This window comes from Branchiostoma belcheri, unplaced genomic scaffold (assembly GCF_001625305.1).
Source record: "Branchiostoma belcheri isolate BF01 breed outbred unplaced genomic scaffold, Haploidv18h27 scaffold13, whole genome shotgun sequence".
NCBI lineage: Eukaryota > Metazoa > Chordata > Leptocardii > Amphioxiformes > Branchiostomatidae > Branchiostoma > Branchiostoma belcheri.
Genome location: NW_017802713.1, coordinates 3,316,884 through 3,326,654, shown reverse-complemented (window position 1 = coordinate 3,326,654; position 9,771 = coordinate 3,316,884). Strand labels below are relative to the sequence as shown.

The 9,771-nt window shown below is 37.9% G+C and overlaps 1 protein-coding gene across 1 annotated transcript; it reads right to left on the bottom strand.

Moving 5' to 3' along the window:
• Nucleotides 1-105: 105 nt before the first annotated feature.
• LOC109463805 (nucleoside diphosphate kinase 7-like) lies at nucleotides 106-9,579 on the bottom strand. The gene is made up of 13 exons (XM_019760673.1): nucleotides 9,397-9,579; nucleotides 8,402-8,515; nucleotides 7,740-7,906; nucleotides 6,632-6,742; nucleotides 6,196-6,246; nucleotides 5,460-5,614; nucleotides 5,037-5,089; nucleotides 4,536-4,638; nucleotides 3,932-3,996; nucleotides 3,367-3,435; nucleotides 2,459-2,566; nucleotides 1,602-1,709; nucleotides 106-1,116 (listed from the first exon to the last, which is right to left on the bottom strand). The coding sequence occupies exons 1-13, from the start codon at nucleotides 9,397-9,399 to the stop codon at nucleotides 1,084-1,086; spliced, it is 1,140 nt and encodes a 379-aa protein (XP_019616232.1). The 5' UTR covers nucleotides 9,400-9,579; the 3' UTR covers nucleotides 106-1,083.
• Between the last annotated feature and the right edge of the window lie 192 nt (nucleotides 9,580-9,771).

Here is a 9,771-nt window from a genome sequence, read left to right as displayed (position 1 = left end):
AGCATGGATTATAACACCTCGTAAAAAAATTATGGCAGTAAAATTATTTCTCCACTTTATTCAAGTAAAATAATGTCATACATCATTCAGGCACAAGTGAATGTACCCAACTTTTCTGTTTTTAAAGGTTGAGAGAATCCTCTCAAAAAACTAGCCTCTCCTGCGATATAATTTTGATGGTCCTCATATTAGGTAATAACAACACATTTGTGTGGTCTTTCTGTCTTCCTGTGTATACAACTTCAAGCACTATTGACTGGAAATGGAATTTTGTACAACTGAAAATTGTTGACTTTAACCTTGAACACACAAAATGTCAAAGGAGGAAAACATACACATGTACTATCTTTAACTTAAATCTATACAGAAGACATTTGAAAATGCTTTGTTTTTTTCTATTTTAGCCTTTCTTTAAAAAAGGATATTTTTCCAACAGGTTTAACAGTAATACACAAGAAAGTTTGAAAATTGGTACGAAATTTGAGACAACTTCTTAAAAAACTAACAAGTGTGGAATTTTAAAAGTTAAGTCTACTGTAAAATATGCTTCCAAAATGTGCCTTTATCTTTTGAACCCTTACTTCAGTTTTTTTGGTCATCCATTCAACAGATTTGTGTTGTTTTGTGTTACACAACTTACAGTCTATATTTTAAACCAAAAATCACTTCAAAGTGAATTATACATTACTCCAAAAGGTGTACTGGAATATGTACAACATTGTACATCAGTATGTACATGCTATCTACTTGAATAAGCAGTTAATCTGGCATTTATAATCATCATGTTAGCCATGACTTTTGTCTCAAATTGGCAAGTTTAACATTTAAGGCTCCAAGAATCATTCTAAAATTTATTTTAATGAGAGCAAAAGTTTTTACAGCAACTCTATAGTATAATACAAAATGTAAATGTGTAACAGTTATCTGACAGTTACTAGTATATGGCCTGGTAAAGCAGAAAAATAGTCAATGTGTAAAAGTTAATTTGGAGTGAGAATGAAACAACGCTTTTCCTCTGTAAGACTGTGGGGCATTGTGATGTAGTCAGCCACACAGTGCAGATTCCAGCAGCGAATGTTCTCCTCAGCTGTCCAGAATCTTGAAGAAGTATTCCACCTGAAAAGGGTTAAAAATTTGATGTTAGACACTGAAGAGGGTACTCAATGTAAAAGATTAATATTATGCAATATAGTAGTGTTGTAGAGGACGACTGGTCCGATCATACTACAGTAAAGCTGGTCAATCAGCCACAGTAAGCTAATATGGTGGTGTAAGAAACAGGAGGAGCCAGTAAAAACCCTTCTGGTCCCGGGCCGGGATTCAAACCCACAACCTCCCGGGCACCAGAGCTTCATAACCAGACGCTCTAACCGCTCGGCCGAAAAGGTCTAGGCCCATTTACCGGATCAGTTGGTAGTGCCACTGTTACAGTGGGGCTGATAGGGTAATAGTATAGCCCTTCTAAGTCTGGAACCCAAACATATAAACCTAGCATAAATTGGTGCCTCCCAAAACAAAACTTCCATCCCAGAAGATATCAATGTACAAAATGTATACTGCATGTTTGCACTGTATAATGTAGATCATTCTACTTCATGTACCTCCAGAAGTCCGTCCTCTGGCAAGTCTGTGCAGTGTACAGCATTTTGGATCTTGTCTGTGCCAAATATGGCCCTCAGGGTCCTGGGCCTCAGATGCCTTGCAATCTCCTGTTGGACACATGAAAATGCACTTGTAACACTGACTGTAATTTATGCAAAATTTATGCACCTCAGATCTATATCATACAAAATGTAGTTCGTAATGGCTGGCGTAATGGACCTATACCATTATTACGTCACAGTTTGTTTACCGCAATAAATGCCGGTCAATCGACGTTTATATTGTACAGGGGTGCGTAGCGCGGTGTGTGTTTGTGTAGCGTTAGCCTAATATAAGGCTTTTAATACAGTACTACTTTCGTCTAATGTCACAACTAAATCACCCATGCGGCATGTAATGCCGTGTCAACACAACTAGACGCAGCAAAAAATCAGACATGCCTTACTTTGAAAACTTTGAAATGATCTTTATTCTTTAACTGACCGTTCTAGAATGTTCTTTAGAACAGGTAAACAAACTGTGACGTAATAATGGTATAGGTCCATTCAAAGTAGACTATACATGCGTCTGCATGGGCATGTAACTGGTAATGGTATCTCCAGGGTGGCGGCAGCACATTCAAGGTACAATGTAGCAGAGCACAGTTTTCAACCCTATGTTAAGGACCTCACTACCTCAAGGTGACTAGTTTTGATGGTAAAAATCATAGTAGGGTGCACTAGAGAAATATGACAAACATAATATCTGTTTGAGCTACTTTGTATTTCTTCCATAATGCAAAGGGAACATCATTTGAAATACATGTATGCATCTCCATGGGATAAAATAACTAAAAGTACATGTAGAAGAACCTTACCGGATCAGCTGGTCCCACAAACTCGCGGAAACTCTGTGGAGTCTCCCCGTCCTTACTTCTGATCTCCATGGCAACACTCGGGCCTGCACACAGCTGACTCACCATGTCCTGTATGGGGAAATCATAGGGAGAAAAGACCTTAACATTCATGCAATGTTTCCTATATCCCCTATTCCCAATACACATGCCATATGCAGCACCTATATTATACTCAATATAGTTCATTGCCACTGTTTTATAGTACACTGACTTAGGCCACATCGCCTTAATTTTATGGATGACATCCGCGCGTGCATTGATTTTTGCCTGTTCTCAAAAAAAAAGATCACGTCCTCCGAGGCTCTGGCCTGGCTCTAGGCCTGCGTAGTCCATAGCAGTTAGCGACATACGGAGCCTGTTGTAACTCTGGAGGATGGCACCCAGGCTACCGAAGCTCCAAGACTCAAGACCTCAGTACATACGTACAGTGCCGATTCATAAATTCCACATAAAGCCAGCAGGTGCCGGCCTGTCGTATACGCAATTAACAATGGCAGCTTTGTATTCCTGTGGTTTAGTAGCATTTTTATTTTTGGTCAGAATTTTTTTTTATTCGCCCGCGAGCACTAGTTTGGGGGTCTTTGGAGGATGTCATCCATACAATTAAGACGGTGTGGCCTTACATGAAAAATAGATACAGTGAGTAGACTCATGTACAAGTAAAAAGAAGAAAAAAATTTACAGATTAGCCTTAACTTTCAATTTGGGTTATTCAAAATGGTAACTTAAGGTACGTACATTTTAGAGACTGTATAACCTACAGTGTTAGGAATGTCTGTACCTTAATAGAGAATGACTCCGACCTTTATTTTTTTTATGGGGAGAATTTTACTTAGTAATCAATTAAAAGAGGACTTGTCTATACTTACGTTGTATTCAGCAACAACTCCTTTGTAGACCTCAATGAACTCTTCTGCATTAGCCCTCTCCAAGTGAAACTGGAAGTGGACAATACGATTCACTACACAGAAGTCTGATTCGTATAATTCATAATGTTTGCATAATCATGTCACATGAAAAAAACACCAAATAAAATATGTACAACTAATGCCAATAGAATGATCCCAGCTATCAATTAAAATATATCTGGGATAACTTGGGAAAAACTGTCCTTTAATTTGAGCAGAAGTTATTTTGGAATATTCTTCTTTTGCACATGCCCCTTTTGAAACACTCCAGTTTTGTTCTAAGAGATGGAGTGAAATATGCTGAATTTGCTCATGGACAAATGCTGGCCTTTCTGTTTAATACTACAAAATACAGTGAATAAAACTTATGCCTGATAGATTTAAATTCTTCTGCAACCAGTTGTTTTCTCATCTCAATCACCAACCCACTTTAATTATCTCCTCCATAACATAGTATGACAGCAAAATAACATCATGTTTCTCACAGGACAGAAGGAAGATGTTCCCTATGATATGATAAACTTACCATCTGCAGAGCAGAGATCTCATAACCAGCATCTACAACAGCCTGGATGATTTTACCTGTCTGACCTGAAGGGCAGAAACAATAAAAAACTTAATATCTATACTTTACACTTTACAGACATTTCAACCACTAACTTAGTTCTGTCAAGAGAACACTCTTAGACTACCCACTTGGCCATTGCACTGATTATGATTAAATTGATGTGGCCTTAAGCCTAGGAAAAAAAATTGTGTTTCCTGTTTCCTGACCGACCCTAGAAAAATCTGACGACCCTTAACTTTTTTCATGCACGGGAGGACACCTGCAAGGACATACATTTTCAAGCTGATGAACCTTTTCTAGCTCCATGATCTGACACCTGACTGATAAATACATTGTATGATTAGTTTCTAACATTGACATTAAAAATAAAAGTGTCCTCATGCAAGTTTTACTTTGTTAATAAACTGTATTGTATAAATTGCCCCTATATACAAATGTAGATATCACTGATGTCTAAAAGAAAAAAAAGATAATCCCTACCTACCGACCCTAATTTTTTCAGGACTGAAACAGGAAACACAACATTTCTTTTCCTAGGTCTTATATGAGCAATATAACATACCAGCCAGGACAGCATGAGGCTTGATGACACAGCAGGTACAGTTGGTGAACTGAGCTGTGTTGGCTCGGGCTGGACCAGTAGAGGGGAAGAAAAACTCAGCCTCCTGTTGGAATGAAGAGGGAACATTCCACTCATTTAGGACGAAACTGACTTCTACAGAATTTCTCTTGGCACATCAAACATGCTGTAAGTTCATTACAAAAGGAATACACTGTAGATCAGCAAAGGAAAGGAATAATGTCATGTACTTACTACATATTACATGATAATAAGTTTTTTATTACCTAGTAAGTGATCACAAACTTTAACGAGGTTACTTAGAGCCCTTTCATAAATTAAAGAGCCTTCTTATTTTTTGTTTTATAAATAAGTCCCATGGGCTACTGTGAACATGAAAACAAAATGGATAAATGTACAATGTCATGTGTTCAGCTCAGGTCAGATAGAAAGTATAAATAACTGAATGCTACAAAACAAAACAAATACCATGATGGTACTTACTCTCATGGCAGATTCTTTAGAGTCTGATCCATGTGCTGCATTTCTGGTGTTATCTTGAAAAAAGTCATCATGTATTACAATCATGATAATCATTATAAAAAAACAATGGAACTAGAACAATACCATGGGAAAAATTTTTTGTGCTATTGTCACAGCTGCAGTATTGACTAATCATATCGTTACATGTAATTACAAAGAGAATGGAGACAAATTCGTACACCTACCTTACTATACGAATCAAAATTTCTGTTAAACTTGAGTCAAATTTGACACCCGAACACTGCTGACCTAAATGTACTCTGAAAACCAGCCAGCCGAGATATTTAGCTTGCTAATAAATCTGTGACAGGGGCTTTCGGCCAGTTCATCTAAGCACCTTAGATCATCATTTGAAAGTAAAGTGTATTATAATTGTTCTCTCACCTGTACCATACTTGGCCCTCAGACTTTGTGCATTCTGACTACGAGCGTCACTTGGATTGGTTGGACCAATCAGATCTCTCCATGCTTGGATAGCGTTACTTCCCATCAGCTCCATGGCAACTACAGGTCCGGCAGTCACGTAATCCAGGAGACCACTAAACATGACAGACTTTCAGTTCAAAAGCTTTCTAGAACAGTTACTACTATTCATGTTTACCGAAGGAAAACATATTGTTTTTGCTCAGTTTCTTCCTCTTCCTCTTCTCCAAACAGTGACCCTCTGACCTGACCAATGACATGATTTGTTGACGTCTGTCACGATGGTGACTGGTGTTGGGTTACAAATCATGGTCTGCTCTGCTCCTGTCACCATATACTAGTAGTACATGTATGTGAATGTGTTAACAGTGCAGACCATGTCCGAAGGTAAACATTATGCATTTGCTTTGCAAATGTTAATCTCTAGTTCTACTTATAAATTAGTATTAGCAATTAAAATGTATACCATTAAAAGGACTTTTTAGTGTAAGACTACAATCCTGATATCATTTTGACATCATTAATTTAAAAAAAAGATGGAAAAAAATACATTAGCTAACACATTATAGCATGATTATAGAGAACTGTAAACCTCCCAACGTTCAATACACATGTAGTTCTAAACATTTAGCAAAGCATTGAACAATTCTGGTTAGACAAACGAGATAAATCTTAATTCTAACCTAACAGCACTTACTTGAAAAAGGGCTTGGATTGATGTTCTATGTAGAACTGTGCAGCTTCTGCCCTGTAAAGAAAAAAAATGTTTTCAAACATTAAAAAAGTTAACAGTAACAAGCAGAACCTTATGCCTTCAACGAATGATGTTTATTTTTACGACTGTCAAATAATGTTCCGTTGATTATGCGAATAAGGTCCTCATTATCATAAATTACAAGGCCAATCTGTAGATTCCGACATGATTGTAATTTGTATATTACCCTACTATTAATTAATGGTTTAAGTTGTAAACAACCATCGGAATTCAGCCCTGCATTCAAGGCTGTGAGATAAGTTGTTGTTGATACATTAATAAACCAATAAATATAAATAAATTATATCAATGGTGTGTAACGAGTCCTAGAGGCAACACATAACTATGAACGATATAAAAACCTGTGTCAATAACCTACCTTGACAACAACACCATCTTGGCCTTGGTCACCAGTAATCCTTTCTGATTGATCATGTCCAGAATCAGGCCCATCTTATCCACTGCATCAGGCTTGATCATAGCCAGGGTCCTGGAGTAAAGAAATGAACACTCTTCAGAATTTGCAGAAACAGCTTAAGGTCTTTTGCATCCTGAACATATATACTATAATAGTATGCATGACTGTATAGAAATCATAGATCATAACCACAATTAGCATTTTACATTGAAGGGACCAAAATACAGTTTAAACTGGCCACCTGGCCAAGGTGGCTGCTTTTTCCCAGTCCGAAAAAAATGTTCCTCATTCCCAACATTAGCATTAAGCTTACATGTCCAAGGTGACCACCTGGCCAATGGGGCCGCGGCTGCCCTGAGTTGGGTCCGCTCAAGGCCCAATACCTGCCCATGGGGACCACGTTATTTTCAATCATGTTAATTACTGATAACTAATAAGAAATCATGGAGAAACCAGCCAGCATGTGAGCGATACCTTTACAGTGTGGACTGGCTTACATTTACAGCTTACCTTTCTAGAATAAACAACAAGTTTCAACAGCAAACTAAAATATTGTTGTGCAACCAAGTTTTTTGCAAAATGGGGCAAAGTGGGCAACCTCAGAAAAAAAGGCTTCAAAGTTCAGACCCCATGTAAGGGATTCTAAAAAGTTGTTTCAAGCCTTGACAAACATGACAGCATTTCACATTAAATGTTTATAAGGCCACACCAATTTAATTTCTTGGTTAACGGATTTGCCCACTTCATTTTTTTCTGATTTGCAAAAAAAAAAGTCCAAAAAAGATTCTGGAATCAACTGCAAAATGCTCATATTTTGCCCTGAACAGTTGAAAACAGTCCTTTTCTTCCTAGTTGTTACAGTTATTCCATCTTTCAATTCAGTGGTTTCATTAAAAGTTCAAAATTCATTGTTTAAATTTTGAACCAGCCTGGTGTGTTGACTTCATGGCTCCTATCGTACCATTTTGGGTCATAATAGGATGCCTAGGCTTGTTTTTATTTTTATTTTTCGCCCGCCCACTTCATTATTTTTCTTGAAAATGTGGCCTAATGTGGCCTAAGTACTTACTTCTCCTTTTTGTCACCGAGGCTCTTGGCAGTAAAGTTGTCTCCGTAGTCCACAAAGTGCAGTTGTCGAGAGAAGACCTCCACTGTGCTGCCGATGTACAAGTCTTCCTGCTTAACTCCCTCATATTTAGTACGCTTCAGGAAGGTACGATGGTTCTTGATGTCAAACTGTAATGGAAGCAAATATTAATCATCATCATCACATGTACTATGATTGTCATATTACACATGCCACAACAAGGTTCGATGGGGGTGTTCCGGCCCTTGTGATATCACACAGGCTTCCATATATATAGGATATAGTATACGTAGAATAATTCACATTTTTTAGAACAGATTTCCTATGGGCTGCTCTCAAAAATTCTAACACCGAACTCGGATGTTGGAATGGATGTTGTTATAATTTGTTTAGAGACACGAGATTTTGGCACATTTCCCATCGCATTGAAATTATGTTTTTTCAGGTGGGTATGACAACATAAATACAACACAGTATAAACTGCATCACCCTCTGTAAAATAGAAAAAATAATAACTCTGGATGTCAAAAAGGCTGACAATCAGAAAACAACACGTCAAAACATGCCCGGAGTGACATTACAAAACATTTTTGTCATTACATGGCATATTTTTTTTTTTTATTCATAAATTTATTTGGTCTCACCATTTCAATGGAGTTGTCCTTGGGGTAGTAGAGAAACTGGTACCTCCTCATCAGAGCAGCATTCGGGTCGTACCACTCTGCAATGAAGGAGTAACGGTCGTCCTGGGCGGTAGACTGCAGGGGAGAAAAAAAAACACATGACATGACTGTTGTGTGCTGTCAAACTACAGTGTGAAACACTACCGTTAGAAGATATCACAGTTTTTATACAGTAATTAGTTAGATAGCTTTATTTACAAGTTCTTGCCTGAAGGCTAATTGCAAACAGACATTGACAGACATGAGGAATGGCATAAAACCAAATGAAGTTCTACGTCCTATTAATCTAAATTTCTATCTCTATAACGTACGTATACATGACAGACGAGAGAGTAGAGTAAGAGAAACATGGTAACATATGATACATGTACATACTATGCTATTATAGACAAGCCATAAGTTGGTTTTACTTTTCTAGAGGCAGTGGGTATTGACTTGTTTGACTCTTTCAAAAATGAATGGGTTGGGAGACTTAAGCAGTGATATAGTATAATTTTATGATTTCTTTTATAATACTCGTGGATGAATGGTTGTCACAAAATATAAGGGACAAACATACAGCAACAAACGGCATGTATATTAGTATATTACATGTGGACTAGGTATTGGGCTTAGTTAGGACACCTCCCCTCCCCACCCACCCGTTATTTCAAATTTACGTATACTGACCATTACTAGTAGATAATTACCACCTGGCCAGATTCTACACCTCTAAATAAAGTAAATTCATTTCTGTACATAGCGGTAACCACCCTTTGGCGTAAATTCACCAGCTTTGCAGGCAAGGGTGTGTTGACGAACCATATATAAACGTTAGTTTTCTATCTTCAGTCGAATGACTTGACTCCCAGTCCTTCCACAAGCAAAGTCGTATGCCTGTGTAATAAGTCAAGAACACCCCCCAAAAGCCCTCTATCAAATCAAAATAACACTCGTTACAATGAAAGAAAACTTACCATGGTTGACAGACTGGCGTGGACTGGGAATTACACCGACAACTTTAGGGCTCAACTTCAATTCAGTCCACCTTGTTTACAACAGCTTCTATAGCAACTGTGAACTGGTACCGGAAGTCACCTCTGACCCGCGCAAGGGCTGACGGGAGGTATTGAAGCGAAGCATTCAGTTTCCGGTTCTGGGATAGATTTCAAGGCGGCACAACACAGTATTAGCCCTATGGGGATTTCTAATAGTTAAGGACCCCAAAGTGACTCATTTCGACTCACTAAAAATTATAGTAGGGTGCACAAGCAAGGTTCAGAATTTTGATATGTTTAATTTCAGGGTACGGGGTACACAATATGTTGTGTTCTCACGCCCTCTTTTATTAG

Excerpts from the sequence above, each read along its gene's own strand:
- LOC109463805 (XM_019760673.1), bottom strand. Across the intron at positions 6,247-6,631 it reads AAGATGGTGTTGTTGTCAAG|GGCAGAAGCTGCACAGTTCT; the intron begins GTAGGTTATTGA and ends TTTTCTTTACAG. Across the intron at positions 3,997-4,535 it reads GCCTCATGCTGTCCTGGCTG|GTCAGACAGGTAAAATCATC; the intron begins GTATGTTATATT and ends TCTGCCCTTCAG.